The sequence below is a fragment of the Helianthus annuus genome, chromosome 15, assembly GCF_002127325.2.
Source record: "Helianthus annuus cultivar XRQ/B chromosome 15, HanXRQr2.0-SUNRISE, whole genome shotgun sequence".
NCBI lineage: Eukaryota > Viridiplantae > Streptophyta > Magnoliopsida > Asterales > Asteraceae > Helianthus > Helianthus annuus.
Window position 1 is genome coordinate 8,492,941 of NC_035447.2, and position 17,680 is coordinate 8,510,620.

General features: G+C 34.9%; 1 protein-coding gene across 6 annotated transcripts; it reads right to left on the reverse strand.

The window, feature by feature from the left end:
• Window positions 1–440: 440 nt before the first annotated feature.
• LOC110910453 (histone-lysine N-methyltransferase SUVR4) lies at window positions 441–10,919 on the reverse strand. Of its 6 annotated transcripts, none has more exons than XM_022155098.2 (9): window positions 10,768–10,909; window positions 8,589–8,759; window positions 6,530–7,382; window positions 4,466–5,508; window positions 3,501–3,766; window positions 3,366–3,432; window positions 1,194–1,244; window positions 841–937; window positions 441–725 (listed from the first exon to the last, which is right to left on the reverse strand). In XM_022155098.2, the coding sequence occupies exons 3-9, from the start codon at window positions 7,320–7,322 to the stop codon at window positions 700–702; spliced, it is 2,343 nt and encodes a 780-aa protein (XP_022010790.1). In that variant the 5' UTR covers window positions 7,323–7,382; window positions 8,589–8,759; window positions 10,768–10,909; the 3' UTR covers window positions 441–699. The 6 variants fall into 6 exon arrangements, with proteins under 6 accessions (XP_022010790.1, XP_035840029.1, XP_022010791.1 ...); XM_035984136.1 differs by having other exon boundaries at window positions 4,466–5,505; window positions 10,768–10,908; XM_022155099.2 differs by lacking the exon at window positions 8,589–8,759 and having other exon boundaries at window positions 4,466–5,505; window positions 10,768–10,919.
• Window positions 10,920–17,680: the final 6,761 nt, after the last annotated feature.

Here is a 17,680-nt window from a genome sequence, read left to right on the forward strand (position 1 = left end):
AAAGGTCGAGCTAATATGAACCGGATGAACAATTGCAACCGGTGTTGGATGCTTTTAATAGTAGGCTTGCTAGTTGGAAAGCCAAGTCCCTCTCTATGGGAGGTCGTCTAACCTTACTAAAATCTATTCTCGAAAGTTTACCCTTATGATATTTCTCGCTTTATAGAGCCCCCGACAAGGTTATCGATATGTTGGAATAAAAAAGAAAGCATTTTCTATGGGGGGGGGGGGGGCAGGTGAAGTTGGGTTAGGGATAATTTTGGAGACTTTTCTGTTGCTTCGGTAAAAAAAAAAAAAAAAAAAAAAAAAAAAAAACACAAAGCCGAACCCTTCCGGCTAACAAGATTTGGGAGTGGAATTGTTGGCTTCCGTTGTAATACATACTTTTTCTTGTATGTTTTAGCATCTTTGGCTGCTGCATATAACTTTTAAAGCCTGCATTTTCACATAGAAGATGAAGTCCAAATTTCTAAAAGAAAAAGCAGTAATGCTGCTAAAACTACACAAGTCGTTTATCGATCTTTTTGGTACAGAAAACACGACGGGCATACAAACATAACTTCAACGACCCATCTTTATAACTTGTCACCACGCTACAAACCTAAGATAGATACAAAACACAGACACGGGTTTAGACAGTCCCGTAACCAGAATCGTCACATACCGGTTAACTTATAACGTTTAAAACACATCTTGGTTTCAGTTGTATCTTCTTTTTCTAGCTCCTGTAATAAAACATTAAAAAGATTTTTAACCCCAAATAATAAAACTTCATCACATTTTCCTTAGGGGGACAAAAAGCAGCCAAACAAACCCGACACGTGTGTGTAGAATACTTACTGTATGGGCGTTTCATGTTTCGGCAGAACCTGCTACCACATCGACACTTAAATGCCTTCACAGGGTGTTCTTCGTCATCAAAATCAATACCATAATCCTGCATGGATGTCAGATATTCTAGCTTAATAATGGTATGGATCAAAACGGGTCAGGAGTCAAGGTGGACCCGAGACAGACTTTGTCCCAAAAGTAATCAACTTTTTCTATAAATAATTAGAGTCAACCATGGTCACAAAGACTTATAATGTTTCAAAAACATCCAACTTTTTAAATAAAATGATTTATTTACATTTAAAGAAACCAGTAAATGATAAAAACCAAAACTTTAAATCTCATTAAAGTATTAAACTCACCCATGTTAACTCTTCGAAGGCTTTCACCTTTCTTGTAGTAAAGAAGGCAAGCTGCACACAGGAAACCATATGCAAAAGTTCGATCAGAAGTTGCAACGAAGATTTACAAATACTTCTAATGAATTATTCTAATTAATGCCACATGGCACTCTCCTTCAATCTCACCATTTTTACTTATATTTTACTTTAATTTAATGTATTTTTAATAATTAATACATGGATATCATTTATTATAAATTATAAATGTAGAAATAATTTTTTCCTGATTTATAATAATGAATACCGAATCTTTTGGTTAGTTAAATATTCAATATCGTATTTTATGGTAATTGATATAGGGTATGTTTGGCATGGAGCTTTTAGGAGCTTCTAGCTTTAAGCTTTTAAGAAAAAGCTCTTACCCAATAAAAAGTCTTGTTTGGTTGAAGGAGCTTGAAGCTTTTGGTTGAACGCTACTACTAGTAGCGTTTAGAAGGAGCTACAAGCTTTTAGGGAAAAATGACTATTTTAGCCTCTAAAAATACGGAACTTTTTAATGCACCAACTTTCTAAATTTTTAGTTATGTCCATTTTCGTCTTTTTATACATTTTATTAAAGCTCCAGCTACTCTACCAAACACCAAATATATCTAAAAAGATACAGTTACTAGCTACCAGCTACAGCTACCAGCTTCCAGCTACTTTTGCCAAACATACCCATAGTTTCAAATTTATATTCATACCTAAATTATCTCTAAACTAATTTTCATTGTTATCTGCAATTTTAATTTTATGATTTAAAATCCGTCTGATATAATCATCCTTTTAAGGCCTTGGGGTGTACTCTAACTTCATTGATGTTAAAGATGACATGGCAAGTTAACACGTCTTTCAAACCACTCCCTCCCCATGTTAAGGGGTGTTAAAACCTCCCTTGGTTAACATGTTAACCTAGGCAATAAATATGAAATTAATGCTATTTGTTATCAACGTTTATTTTAGCTAAGAAGTGGTATTATTATTATTTATTTTGTATTTAATTTAAATATTTAATATCAAAATAATTAAAAAAAATGGTTAGTGAGGTAGAGTTAACAAGGTTAAACCATTTCCTAAGGATGAGGTGGAGTAAAAAGGGAAAAAAAACAAGTGATGTGACGTTTATATAGAGTTAAGAAGGATTAAGGTATACCTCATGGCCTAATAACAAGTTTACTATTAAATTTAATAATATGTTTAGATTATATTAAAAAAGCAAATTGGATTTAAATAATTCTAACTTTCTCAATTTGGCCGACAATAATCCTAACTCAGTTATTTGCCGATAATAATCTGAACTGGTCCACTTTTGGCCAATAATAGTCCACGTTAAAAATAGCTTAACGAAGTTAAGTTTTTTTCCGAATTACAAATCGATGTTTCAGGGCTTTTGATTGGAGCGAGGATACGAGTTGATTGATGTAAAATTTACCTCGAAATACTGCCCCAAACGACGAAAACAGTGCTTCAATTCGGGTGTTTAAACTTCCTATTAACAAAAATCAAGCCGTTTGGAGCACCGTTTTGAGGTAAGTTTTAAATAAATCGACTCATATCCTCGTTCTGATCAAAATCCCTAAAACATCGATTTGTAATTTGGAGGAAAAAAAAAACTTAACTCCGTTAAGTTATTTTTAACGGCGGACTATTATCGGCCAAAAGTGGACCAGTTCGAATTATTATCGGCAAATAACTGAGCTGGGATTATTATCAGCCAATTAAGAAAGTTGTTATTCAGCCGCATTGTAATACACAGATCAAAGAAGGCAATTTTCTCTTGATGTATGTTTCACGATGTGAATAAATAAAATTCAAGGACAATCGCTCTCCAGTGTTGGTTTGTTTTTAAAAATTACAAGTGTTTTCACATGGTCCATGAGTGGGTTTTTCCAGAGTCAAAAGGAGATGGACTTAAACTCTAAATTGTTGATAAAGATGGTAATTTTATGAGTAGGACATCAAATGTTGTCTACAAAGAAGTTTTTAGATATTAGTAAATTGTAAATGTAACATTACTTTGTAATTTTTCATTATTACATGTAATGGAATACGTAATTATTTATTATTAATGTTTTTTATTGCATACCTCATGTAATACACAGGTCTATAACCTAGAAAATATAAGCATTGAGAAGTGTATAGAGAGTTACATACATGATAGTAGTGATGATCCGGATTCTCTATTTCCACCGGAATCTCCACCAAAGTCGAGTCAAAACACCTACCAACATAAAACAACAAAAAAATTAAAAAAAATGGATAAAAATTAAAGATAATGTACCAATTTACCTATGATTAATAAATCTAGCGACATTTCCATAATAAGTGGCATCCAAACAAAGGGCTTCTTCATCTTTTAATTCACTCTCTGCACCCCAATCCGCATCAAGCAGTACTGGATACGCATGCTCATCTTTGTTTGAACTTTTCGAAACTCGTTCATATAATTCCGCGTTTGTTAACACTTCTCCCACATATTCACAAACAAATGCACCTTTCGGCAAGTCCTCAAGGGTACGCAAGCCCCACCCTTTTCCTCCAGGGGTCATAAACACCTACAAAAGAAAATATACAAAAAAACTACAAATATTATGCTAAAATTTGGAAGCATATAATTAGGGGATTTTATATAAATGTAGGACTGTAAACGAACCAAACGAACACAAACAAGACCTTGTTCGTGTTCGTTTGTTAAGAAAATATATGTGTTCACAAACTGTTCATGAACATTTACCGAACGGGATTTTATGTTCGTGTTCGTTAAGGAAATGGTCGTGTTCGTGTTAGTTTGTTACTTCTTGGCAACGAACGCAAACGCACGTTCATGAACACAAACTAATGTTCATGAACACAAATGGAAACAGACTAAGACAAACAAGCACAAACAAGCGTTCATGAACAAAATATAAAATACACTAATACTTATTAGTTGTTTTATTTATGGATTTTTGAAGTATTTGAATAAAATATAATAACTAAAAACACCAATAAACTATTAACTATCCAACACAAACGAACACGTTACCGAACGTTCATGGACAGGAATAAATGAATGTGGCCTCTGTTCATGTTCGTTCATTTAACAAAACTAACGAAATTTCTTGTTCGTGTTCATTCATTTATTAAACGAAAGAACACAAATGAACTTCCCGCCGAATAGTTCATAAACTGTTCACTAAACGTTCGGTTCGTTTGTAGCCCTATTCAAATAGGTTGAAACTTGTCCAAAGTGTATATTACAAGTAACATTTTACCTGCAATTTACGCTGAATACCACGTTGTACTACTCGATTGCCACACTGTTTATTACAGCCACACTTCAACCAACATTCCTTAATAAAACTCCTAACCGAATGACCTTTACACGGCTCAACAATTTCCTCATTTTTAGATCGTTCTAGAGGACATTCCTTGCAGTAAAACAAACAATGTTTTTGTGGGTCCCGATTCATTTTTATACACTCATCTATAAGCTCCGCTTTAGCAAGACCCTCTTTCGTGTATGCATATTCGCCACCAGATTGCAACGCACAAGCACAACCAGTTGCTGATGTCAGACAATCACCAAAACAAGCGGAACAACAATTGTCATCCCCGATTCGAGCAAGTGAAAAGTTAACGTAAGCGTTTTGGAAGACCGCGTTTCCGGAAATGTAATGGAATGCTGGAGGACACTCTGTGTTGACTGTATTCACCAACGATATAATCACAGATTCTTGACCTTTAGCTATATCGTTAATATCATGAAGAGACCTTGTGCCATCGGCGGTTAACTGACTTTGTGGCTCGATATCCTGAAACCCATTTTCACTAGCATCGTTTACTTCGTTACCGACCGAGCCATTGACAGTGAGTGGTGGCTCGGTATCATGAACCCCATTTTCACAGGCACCCTCAACTTCATTACCGACTGAGCCATTAACGATGGGTGGTGTGGAATCAGGTTCAGGATCGGTATCCAAAAGGGAATCACACATACATGTCATAAGTTTCTTCACGGAAAAGTTCGGGTCAAGGGTCTTGTATGATTTAAGACACCGATCTTCCATTCGTTTTAGTAACATATCCACGTTTGTGACGGATACGTTAGGGTTTTGGGTAGAGTTGCAGGTTAACGAAATCTTGATTTCCCCATCGGATGAGGATGCGATATCTAGTTTTGTTGTTGGTTCATCTGGAACCGCTGCAAGTTCATGCGCAGCGGTTTCATTTAATGAAGCTAGAACATTGCTGATTGAGTTGTTAGCTTCTGTGGACAGGTTTTCGGTTGAAGAATCTCCATTTGTCACTGATTCTGCTAAGATTTTAAGAAAACACATAACATAAATATCTATGAACACCGTAAACTATACGTTTCCTGAAATTCATAATCACTTCAGACCAATTAGGAAATCAAAAACTACTAAAACATAGGCTACTAGACCTAGGGGTGTGCAAAGTGCATTTCGGTTCGGTCTTACCTTTAACCATAACCACTAGCTTCGGTTAAGATTTAAGAAGCTCGGTTTTGGTTAATTATCCATTCTTCCCATATTACTTTTGACTCGTAATTTCAAACCAAATAATAAAAATGTATACCTATCATACTTAATGTTTCGTGCTAACATATTAGGACATTATTGTCTTAGTTACAATTATATTTATAAATTAAACAAAGATAAAACAAAAAAAAAAACAAAAAAAAAAAAAAAAAAAAAAACATTAACATGCATAAAGTGAGTAAAATTTTATATGATGATTAACTTTTAAACCTTTTGAAACTAATTATATAGCATAAATAGCCTTCTGTACATGTATTTTTATGTATGTAAAGAGTTTGATAACTTGATTCCTTGAACATGTATATTTTATATATAGATAATTAGATATAAATTAAAAGCATGTCTTAATTTTTTCGGTTCAGTTCGGTAAACGTACGATTATGAGACACTCTTAACAATAACCATAACCATAACCGATATATCGGTTAATCAAATTACCTTAACAATAACCGTCGGTTAATCTCAGTTATCGGCTAATTTGGTTCGGTGACGGTTCTGTTATCAGTTAAGTTTTACTCACCCCTAACTAGACCTATCGGTTCAAGGTGTTATCATAATAACTGGCACTCATGTTCATTGGCATAGGTAGGATCATACTATCATAATAAAACTTCGCACTAACACTTTAAACTAAGGTTGCCAATTTCAACCTGTTTCTGGTCAAGATAAAATTAAAACAAAAAACCGTTTTGATCTGTTACCCAACCCACTAAACTCGCCCATTTTGCCACCACTAGCCTCAGTCACACAAGCAAGTTAGCAAAAAATAAGAAGTACCTGGCCTAATCACTGAAAGAGGTGCCGGAAGAGGTGACGCATCATCTGCAATGGGCTCGTCTTTGGGCTTTATTAACGGACCACCGGTTTGTTTGGGCTTTGGGCCTTTATACGACGCTCCAACGGATGGCCTACCGGAATGCGATCTCAACTCTCGAGAACTTGTTTGAGATGATACTGGTTCTTTCCCTTTGTCTCTCAGACGCCTTAAACGTAAACCCGAATCAGACCCGGATACATTCGTCTCATCCGGTTCAGTGTCGGTTATAACAGGTTGTTTCCCCTTGTTTCTAGCTTGAGGTTCAGGTGAAACTGAAACAGTTTCCGCTGTTGCATTTTTAGCGCGTGATTGAGACCGGGGTATAGCGAAAGGTAGATCGTCGATTTCTAGTTTCGGCTTTTTCAGTGGTGTTCCATTTGCATTGGCGGAGGAAGATGATCCATCTTGATGCCTTAACCGTAGCCGCTTTAACGGACGTTCTGGTTCTTCGGGAATTTGTGTTTCTTCTTCAATAGCCTTCAATCTTTCAGCTTGCTCAAGTTTCTTTTTCTGTTCTTCTGCTTCAGCTTCAGCGTTATCATTATCATGATTTTTCTTCGGTTCTGCTATCTCCGCCTCCTCGCTGTCGAAAATAGCGTCTGCAAGTGCTCGATAATTTTCTTCTTCAATAAGTTCCCAGTTTTTTTCATAGAGTTTTAAAAGATTCTTTAACACTGGTTTTGTTTTCTCTTCAGGGATGCCGATATCTCGCATAGCACGAAAAGCCTTTGCGACTCTTGGATTAGGAGCCATTACCGAATTTGCAGTTTTTCGACACTTTCCGTACAATAAGCTCAGATTATCCAATCACACCTGAAAAAATATTACACTTGTTAGAGAGCAGGGTATAATAGTGCCAACCATAATAGTACAAACACTGGACAACTATAAATCATTCAATATAAGAACATTTCAGCACAAATTGGCTTATTTAATTACACAATCTTGTCATTGTTATCGTTTATCAAACAACACGCATACCACGGTATAAACAAGACAAACGAATTGAGATATTGTGACATACTCTTTAAGTAGTCAAAGGCACTAGGCGCAAAAGTTGAGCACGTCGCCTAGGCGCAATGTTGTAAGCATCGTTAGGAGCTAGTCGGCCGGTGGGGTGCCGACAGCAATTAATCAGGATTTGGGGCTGTTTGGCAACATCTGAATGGTTAAGTGCTGAACCAGTAAGAAGTCTGAAAGTGCTGAATCAGTAAGAGGTCTGAACCATTAAGAGCATGTATAACCGTTCAGAGACAAATGTCTGACCAATTCAGATTAGAGATCTTAACCATTCAGACTCTGTATAAATCTTAACCATTCAGAGGCAGATGTCTGAACCATTCAGACATCTGCTCGTGAAACAAACAGTCTGAACCATTAAGTGTTGAACCAGTAAGAGGTCTGAACCATTAAGAGCCTCATTAAGAGGTAAACAAACAGCCCCTTAATCAGATTGAGATTTTATATGTAATTTTAAGATTTATATGTGTATACACACATTTTAATGTGTATTTTTTTAAGGAGACATGTTTTAACACCTTCTTCGACCCATATTTTCAAGTAGATGGGATTAAATTGCCGGAATTTACAGGTTTTGGTCAAGAAACTGGCTGGAATCGCTAGACGATTTTTGGCCAATTAAAACTGGATTTGACCACTGTTGACCAACTACTGATTAATTGACCGATTAGATAAAAATTCTTTAGTAAACATTCGACTAGTGATTAATCCGCGATTAATCGGAGGTTAGTCAAGATTTTTACAACCATGCCTAGGCGCAGGTTTGGTTTTAAAATGTACACATCATATTATGCGCGATAATATCGCGTCGCTGCAATGTGATGCGGTCTGATGGGTGATGTGGCACCTTATGCAGTTAATCGGTATTTGGAACAAACTGGACCGCCAAATGCAATGGTTCTGAGTTTTTCAAATCTGACCATTGACTGAACAAATCTGACCATCGATTAATCAATGGGTTTGAGTATATGAACAAATTAGACGGACAATTATAAGCACCATCATGATGATGACAATCGGTTCGGTTTTTGTCTTCTTCGCGAACTTTCTTCTTTCACAGGTCCTCCGGTCACCCCTCTCGGGTTCTTGACCTTGACCACTCACAAGTCTAGATCTCTAGCCTTCCTTCCCGGGTAAGCTAAGCTCTGATACCAGATGTTGGCGCATGCCCTTCAATATTAACACAGAACACACGAATTGAACACGACAATGCTTGACACTTTTATATATGAAAACCGGAAAACACAAAATCACACTTTACAAAGACCCCTACGCCTCTATTTATACTGCAACTAAACTTGATCACCAAGCTAACCTAACCTAGAAGACACAATCTCCTATAATCTATAGAGATATACATACTAACGAACTGTGATTGAGCAATGTACAAAGAGACTCAACCGAATCACCGATAATCGCACATATAACGGTGATTAAACGGAAAAAATCACCAAACGAACATCGAAATTGCGGAAAAATACAAAAGAACAGTCATTTTTTACATTAAAGAACAATCATAAAATTACTTGGTAACAATCACCTTGCTAAGTAGATTAATTTAGGCCCATAAATATGAACGTTTTAAGAAAATATAACATAATAATGTGAGAATCAACTAAATTTGAAACTTGACCGTTAGACACACTTTAACAAGCATGCAAAACATTTTCTTTGAAACTTGACCGTTAGACACACGTTGTTAAACACAAGTTTAAAATAAAATTTAAAAAAAAAAACATGTTTTTACTTTTTTAGCATCTGCTGCTACAGCTCAAGGGAGCCAATTCGATCTTCAAATCGATCAACATTGCTCCACAGTGAGATTTTTAACAACAATAGGACCAATTTGGATGCTAATACAACTTTACAAACAAATTAACCTAATCTGGAGACCAAAACGACTAAATTGCTCAAAAAATCAAACCAGTAGCTCCGATAAGAGGAAAACGAATTGCAATTGCACAATGTCCAAAATGATCAAACCAGATTAGCGATTATCGCTCATATAACTCCGATTTAATGAAAAACTTGGCAAAATGAACACTTAAATAGCAGAAAAATTAAAAAAAAATTAAAAAAAGTTGACATTAAAGAACAATCCTAGCATTAATCTCAGGGTAACGATCACCACCTTACTATATAAAGCCCTTTTAGATCAATTTAGCCCGATAAATCTAAAAGTTCAAAAAAAGAAATTATTAATGTCAAAATCAGCTAAACTTGACAGTTTCACACCAAATATCATGCAATGAAAAACATCTATTTTATTAAACAACACAAATGTAAAATTTAAAAATAAAAAAAAAAATCAATACTTTTTAGCATTTTTTTCTACACCTCAAGATAGCCAATTTCATCTTCAAATTGATCCACATTCTTCAAGAGTAAAGTTTTCACGAAAAATAACAACCAATTTGGTTGCTAACATATATACACAAACAAATTAACCTAATCTAAACACCAAAACCCCCCAAACAATGAACCTAATCACCGGTTAACGCACATATTACAAAAATTAAACAGAAAACGTCGCAAAAAGCACGACGAAAACTCTGGTAACAAAAACGATCAATCGTCATTGACATTAAAACCAATCATATAAATTACATGGTAACAAAGCCCCTTGTAGATTAATTTAGACCCATAAATCTCAAAATTTTTAAAGAAAAAAACAATCATAAATGTGAGAACATTTAACACATATTTAACAGGCATTCAAAACATCTTCTTTGTCAAATTCACACACATGTTTATAATATAACTTATAAAAAATAAAATAAAATAAAATAAATAATAAATAATAAATAATAAAAAAAACAATATTCTTACTTTTCAAGCAACTTTTTCTAAACCTCAAGGGAGCCAATTTCATATTCTAATTCATCCACATTACACAACAGTACTAATTTGGTTGCTAATACAATTTTACAAACAAATTAACCTAATTTAAACACCAAAAACCCCCAAATTACTCAAAAATACAAACCAGTAGCTCCGATTTGACAATAACAAATCACGATTGAACAATGTACAAATAGAATCAACAAAATCACGGATTATCGCACATATATCTCCAATTCAACGGAAAAATTGGCGAAAAAACATCGAAAACGTTGAGAAACAAAAAACGAAGAACGATTGTTGAGATTAGAGAGTAAATTTGTATGAATTTGCTTACCAGTGAGGTGAATTTCAACAAGCCTGATGGAGAAAACGAACAGTGTGTGAGAGTGGGTGCGTGTGTACTTGCAGTTAGGGCACCGATCAAATATGGAGTTATTGGTAGGGCATAATGAAAGCACTCGTTTGTGTTTTTGCAATTTAGCCCATAAAGTTATGTTGGGTTTGTAAATAGGATGTTTGTGTTAATATAGTATGGGTTGTACTTTTTATGGGTTGTTAAAAGTAGAGTCCTTAGGTCACACGGGTAGAGGTAAAGTATGTTTATCAGGGTTGTTGTAAAAGTCATGACTAGGCGGTGATTATTCGGTGATTAATCGCTAGTCGGTTAGTACCTGAGTAATTTTTCGTTAATCAATCCATTAATCGTTAGTCGGACCTAGTCGGCTAGCCAAAAATCGGTGATTACGACCGGATTCCGGCATAAACCCTGCATATTCTAGCCAAAATTTCTAAATTCCGGCCCGTTTCCAACCAAAGCATGTGAATTCCAACAATTAATTATGTATACTTACAAAAATTAGTTGAGTAAGAGTTAAAACCTAGCTACTTAAAATATTTACCTATAAAAATGTGGATATGTATACATAAAACTAAAAATTACATTTAAAAAACCTGATCTGATTAAATTTCGAGTAATCCCCACCTCACCGGCCGACTAGCGTTCTCCAACCTTGATGTTTACATCATAAGACTGTAGGGTGTGGTATCGGGAGAGGGATCGGGGAGCCGACGTGGAGCCTTTCCCCATCAGAGAACACCCTTGCCCCAGTCCTCCCGTCGGTTAGCTCAGGGATGTAGGATCGTGTGACTGACCCGAATGAGTCGTTCAGAGAGGTTCTGATCTATTTCAGGTGCGGAAAACAAAAAATAAACTTAGTAACAGCTTGCAATTCACTTAAACCACTGATTATATTGATTTAGCAACAAATACAATCAGTCTTCACACCGGCAGCACTTCGGTATGGAATTCGTGAATTGTTACCTGATTTCGCTCTAAATGACCTATATATAAGGTCCTGATTCCGCCCGAAACATACAAGATTCATTTGGAGCGGAATCTGAATCTTGTGATTCCGCTCGAAAACATACAGTGACAGTTTGGAGCGGAATTAGCCTCTATGAGCGAAATCAGCTTCTAAACACACTAATTCTTCCTATTTTCTCGAATGTCGTGGTAGATCTATACAATCTAGTCTAAGACTCGATACAAGATGAAGTCGACAGATGTATGCACCAACAAGGGACTCATCCCTGTCTGCCCCGAAATGCTTCTTTATCTTTCTCTCTCTCTTGATTCTCTCTCTCTCTCTCTCTCTCTCTTTTTCTCTATTAATATTACTGGATGGTGATTGATGGGGAAACCTTTTTTTCTTAATGGAGAAACAGGAAGAGAAAAAGAAGGTGATGAGGTAAAAGTGATGCGGAGGTGGGGGAAAAGATCAAAGGGGACCATACAACATAGTCTAACCACTTTTGAGGTTATCAATAGTTTTGTTCTTGTAATAACTATGTATGCCTGAATATGATTCGTGTAATATTAGATACCGATTACACTAAAAGAAACGCATTATATATTTACCATATATTGATTTACAAAATTTGGTTATGTCTAAGATTTAATTTTGTACTTCTTGAGTCCCGTATATGATATGGATGACTCAAGGTTTTGTTTTGTTTTTTCAAATTTTTACCCTTATACAATATACAATATACACGGTTAACCTTCGGTTTTTAAGTTTCAGTTTTACCCTTACATTATCGTTTTTCTAGTATAGGCTTTTAGTTTTTCAACGGTTTTTAAGTTTCAGTTTTACCTTTATATTATCGTTTTCCTAGTATAGACCTTTAGTTTTCCAACAATATTACCATTCAATTTTTTGCATACAAATTTATGCTTTTTGTGGTTGTACATTTTGTTTTGTTGGTCATGCTTTTTGTGTACTGTTTTCCCGTTTGGAATTGGTATAAGTTGGAACGTGTGTGTGGTTTAACGTATTTTTTTACAATTTAATGGTCCCGTCGTAATGCGCGTGTCCTAAGTCGACTTAGATATTTTTCTCTATCTTTTACCTTTTGATCTAAAGATGTTTATGTGGTTCAAAATTTTTATTTCTACTTTTTATTTGGTTTAACGGTCTCGTCGTAAAGCGAAGGTACTAAATACTAGTATTTATATAGATACCAACTCAATATTTCAAAGATATAGTGAACTTTTCTGAGTTTGCAAGTTTACAATAAACTTTTTATGTTTTCAAATTGACCCCACAAAGTTCTCTTTTTATATATATGTAGTTTGTATAATTGCAATAAAGCTCTCTAAACTTACAATACATATTTGAAATTGAGTTTTGAGCTTTTGGTGGGTTTTGTGCTAAAAAACAGTTTTTTGAAAATTTATAGAATTTATTGCATCTAAAATGTGTAGAAACATCATTCATTTATGGAATTCATTAGGGTGTAGGGAGTGGAAGTGACTTTGCCGCTCGGGCACACCGCCGCCAACCTCCTTTGTCGTGCGGTGAGGGTTGGTAATCGGTGTTTGGTTACCGATCGGTGAAGATGATGAGTGATGTATTGGGGAGCGATGATTGGATGTTGTATTGTGTTTTATGTTTTTTTTAAAATAATAGTTTACCAATTCAAGTGTTTAACCATTGTCAACACTTTTCAGCATAGTTTAAACTTTTTAGATGGAATGACATGGCACTCTCTGATTGGTTGATTTCAAAGTTTACCAGTTACCACTTTCAAAGGTTTTACCACTCCCTACACCCTTAGGGTATAAGGAGTGGTTAAACACTTTAAAGTGGCAAACCAAAAAACCGACCAATGAGAGCGCGCCATGTCAATTAGGCAAAAGTGTTTAAACTTTGGTGAAAAATGTTGGCAATGGTTTAAACACTTGGTGAAGTGGTAAACTATTTTTTTTTAAAAAAAAGGAAAAAGGTGTGATTGGTTGAGATAGGAATGGACCCCACCCACAATACCCTCCCTCTCTCTCCTTCTCCCTCTTCTCGAATCGGTAATCCATCACCGATTTTGCTCCTTTGCCGCGTCCCAAGTTTGCCGGCGGCGGTGTTTACCGCTCGGCAAAGACGTTTGCCGTTGATTACCGCGTCCCACACCGTATCCCCTTAGTCATAGCTACATTTCCCAAAATCCCAATTCTAAAAGTTGACTATAAATGTTTTAACCAAAATGTATTTTTATAGAAAAATTTGTGGAATTCATTAGTCATACGTACATTTCCCAAAATCCCAATACTAAAAGTTGACAATAAATGTTTATGACAGTTTTGACCCAATTTTAACCAAAATGTATTTTTAAGAAAAAGGTGTTTTGTCATCACCAGTTGTTAAGGATGAACAAATATCACTATTTGAATGTGCTAATATCAAAAGAAAGATGAAAGTGGTGATTTTAGTTGTGAAAATAATGTGTTATGCTAAAATACACTTAATAGATATGCTGAATTGCCAAGCCCAGTTTATTAAAGATGATTTTTCAAGATCACTTGCATCTATTTAAATATGTTTTATGTGTTTGAAATGTATTTGGAAGTCATTAAAATGAAATTTGCAAGTTTTTATATAAAATGGTCAAACAAATAAAACAATGGGTCAAGGGGTCCATATTTTAGATGGGTGGTCAATTATAGTCAAATTAATTCATATACTTTAAGCTAGTATGATACGAATTGTGCTCAAGAAACATACTAATAGTAAGTTTACATACAGGAAGTGTCAACAGTGAAGAGATTTGCAATTAGAAAGCTCTAAAGATAAATTTGTACATACTATTTCTTAAGAGTTTGTTATCTGAGTTGCATGTATGTTTTAAGAATAATAACTATAATAATGATGCTATCATGTGATTATGTGTAATTATGCTCTTATATAATTATTTGACTTGGTTAACTTTCCTAGATTTATTGGGTTTTTGTTGGTGACACGATGATACTCTACTGATCCGTTAGTAATCCAAATTTGACGTTAAAAAATAGAGTTATATTACATCACTATTCTCATTAAATATATTATGTTGATGTGGTTTTATAATTAAATGAAAACAAGCTAAAAAGATTTTATTAGTTAATGGTTAAACATTATGTCCTTTATAAAATTATTAGTGTGGGTCTTAATAAGTAAAATAGATGGTTATTTTTAAGGCAAATTGGAAATAAATAATCTCACTTTTTTAAATCTGACCGATAATAATCTCAAGTCAGTTATTAGCCGATAATAATCTGAACTCGTCCATTTTTTTTGTAAAATACTCCACCCTTAAATTAACCAAACGCCATTACATATATGGGTGATGTAGCTGCCACCTATTAAATGACATGGCTTATTTTAGTCCCATTCTTGTTTTTGTTGACTCGGTATGAAAGGGGCATTGACCCCCACTTAACACACCAGTCGATCAACACCAACACTTTAAAACCCTAAAATCCATCTCAGAGAAGAAAGCCGCAAATTGACATATCGAACAAGACATTTAATCAGGTATGCTAAAATTGTTGTTACAATGTTGTTGTTTATGTGATTGAATCCTTATTCCACTATTAAAACCAATAGGATGGATGACAAAGTTATTGTAAAAGCTTGGCACAGTGGGAAGCTGAAAACAAAACCTAAATTGCACTATTAGGGAGGTGATACATATATGTTTGAAGTAGAAGTAGGCTAGGAGGGGAAGGCCTAAAAAGATTTACAAAACCAAAAACTCAGGGGCAGGCTAGGAGGATGCAACGTTTATTTTATGTTATGGCTATGTTTTGTTTTTTGTTAAAAATTGTAATCCCGTTGGTGTTTAGGATGCAACTTTTATGGCTATGTTTTGTTTTGTGATAAGACTTGTAATCCCTTGAAGACTTGTTTATCCGTCTATGGTATGGTATCTGTTATGTCAAGTTTATCTATATTGTCTAATTTATTTATATGGCAAATTGAAAAATAATAATCACATCTTTCTGAAATTGGCCAATAATAATCTCAAGTCAGTTATTAGCCAATAATAATCCGACCTCGTCCAATTTTTTAGTAAAATAGACCGCCGTTAAAATAAGCTTAATGAAGTTAAGTTTTTTTTTCCGAATTACAAACCGATGTTTTAGGGCTTTTGACTAGAGTCTAGAACGAGGATACAAGTCGATTGATGTAAAACTTACCTCGAAATTGTATTCGAAATGGCTTGAATTTTGTTAATTGGAAGTTAAACACCCGATTTGAAGCACCGTTTTCGTGGGTTGGGGGCAATATTTTGAGATAAGTTTTACATCAATCGACTCGTATCCTCGTTCTGATCAAAAGCCAATTTCAGAAAGATAAGATTATTATCGGCCAATTTCGGATTATTATTGGGATTATTAAAAATTGGACGGCGGACCATATAGTGCATCCGCAAAACTCTTCTCCTTGCCTTGAACTTCGATTTCCAGCCACCCTACGGATTGCAACTAATTCATGGCTACAATAAATTTTTCCATCGGTGACAAGTCTGAAAATTTTGGGGGTTTTTTGAACGAATTGAAGCAGACGATAATGATGAACTCATATTTTCGTTTTTGGGATCGATCGAAGAAGCTTAGTTTGTAGATTTAGGGTTCGGTTATGAAGGTGTAGAATTAGGGTTCATGTTGATCGACTGGTGTTAGATGGGGTAAATGCCCATTCTATACTGAGTCAACAAAAATAAGTCATGTCATTTAACAGGTGGCCACCACATCACCTATAAAAGTAACGTTGTTTAGTTAATTTAACGGTGGAGTATTTTACAAAAAAATGGACGAGTTCGGATTATTATAGCCTTAATAACTAACTTGAGATTTTTACCGGCCAAAGTTAAAAAGGTGTGATTATTAATTTCCAATTTGTCTATTTTTAATAAATGTTATGTGAATTAATTTTTCATTGATTATTTCATTTAATTGGTGCAGTAGAAAAAAAAGAATATTACAAAACATGAGATTTTAAATTCAAAAGATCACAAAAAGAATATTACAAAACATGAGATTCTAAATTCAAAATATCAGAAAGTTAACTTTTAAGAGAAGAATTGATAGTTGATTAGATTCATTGGACTTGGACCATGAAAAACTCATCTGACGACAATAATATGATTATGGGCTTTTAATTGTTTAGTGGCTGACTCAGTGGATCTTGTTGGGCTGGAATTGAAGAAAGAAAAAATAGTTATAAGGTGTGGTGCCTAGGCATTCCACCAATAGTTTTACTATAAGTAGAGTTGGCAAAAAAACCGGTTCGGGAACTGAAACGGGCAAATCGAACTGAACCGGTATCCAAACCAATAGAAACCGTCTTGGACCAATAGAAACCGTCAGTTCCCTACCGGTTTAGCTCCATGGATCTCAAAACCAACCCGAACTAGTTTCTAGCATACACCAGTCCCCAACCCGACCCGATTCAAGCCGTTTAAAATTGGTTTGAATCGGTTTTGATCGTTGAGAACGATGGGATCATTAAAAACATTCATTTGACCGTTTGGGGGACAAAACTAGCCTCCCCCTAATCTCTTTTTTGCCAGCCGATTTCATTATAAATACCTAGTGTAATACCCTATGTCATTTTTAACTGAAATACATCCAACGGAAAATACGAACGTAATAATTCTTGCTTTATAACATTCTCGGGTACTTGAAAACCCATTGTAAACAATTCAAACGAAAATTACATCCTTTAATTTTACTCAACATGTATATAAGAAGACTCATTTTTTGAGGGGCTACGTGACCATACTCTCGTACAATCCATATCTGGACTCGATATTCAGCCATTATGTACTTCATATGGAAGACATGTATAACCTACAGTCACCATGCATCCATATCATTAGAAAGTAAGTGACTTTATACAATACATAAACAATATATAAGTAACTTTTAATTA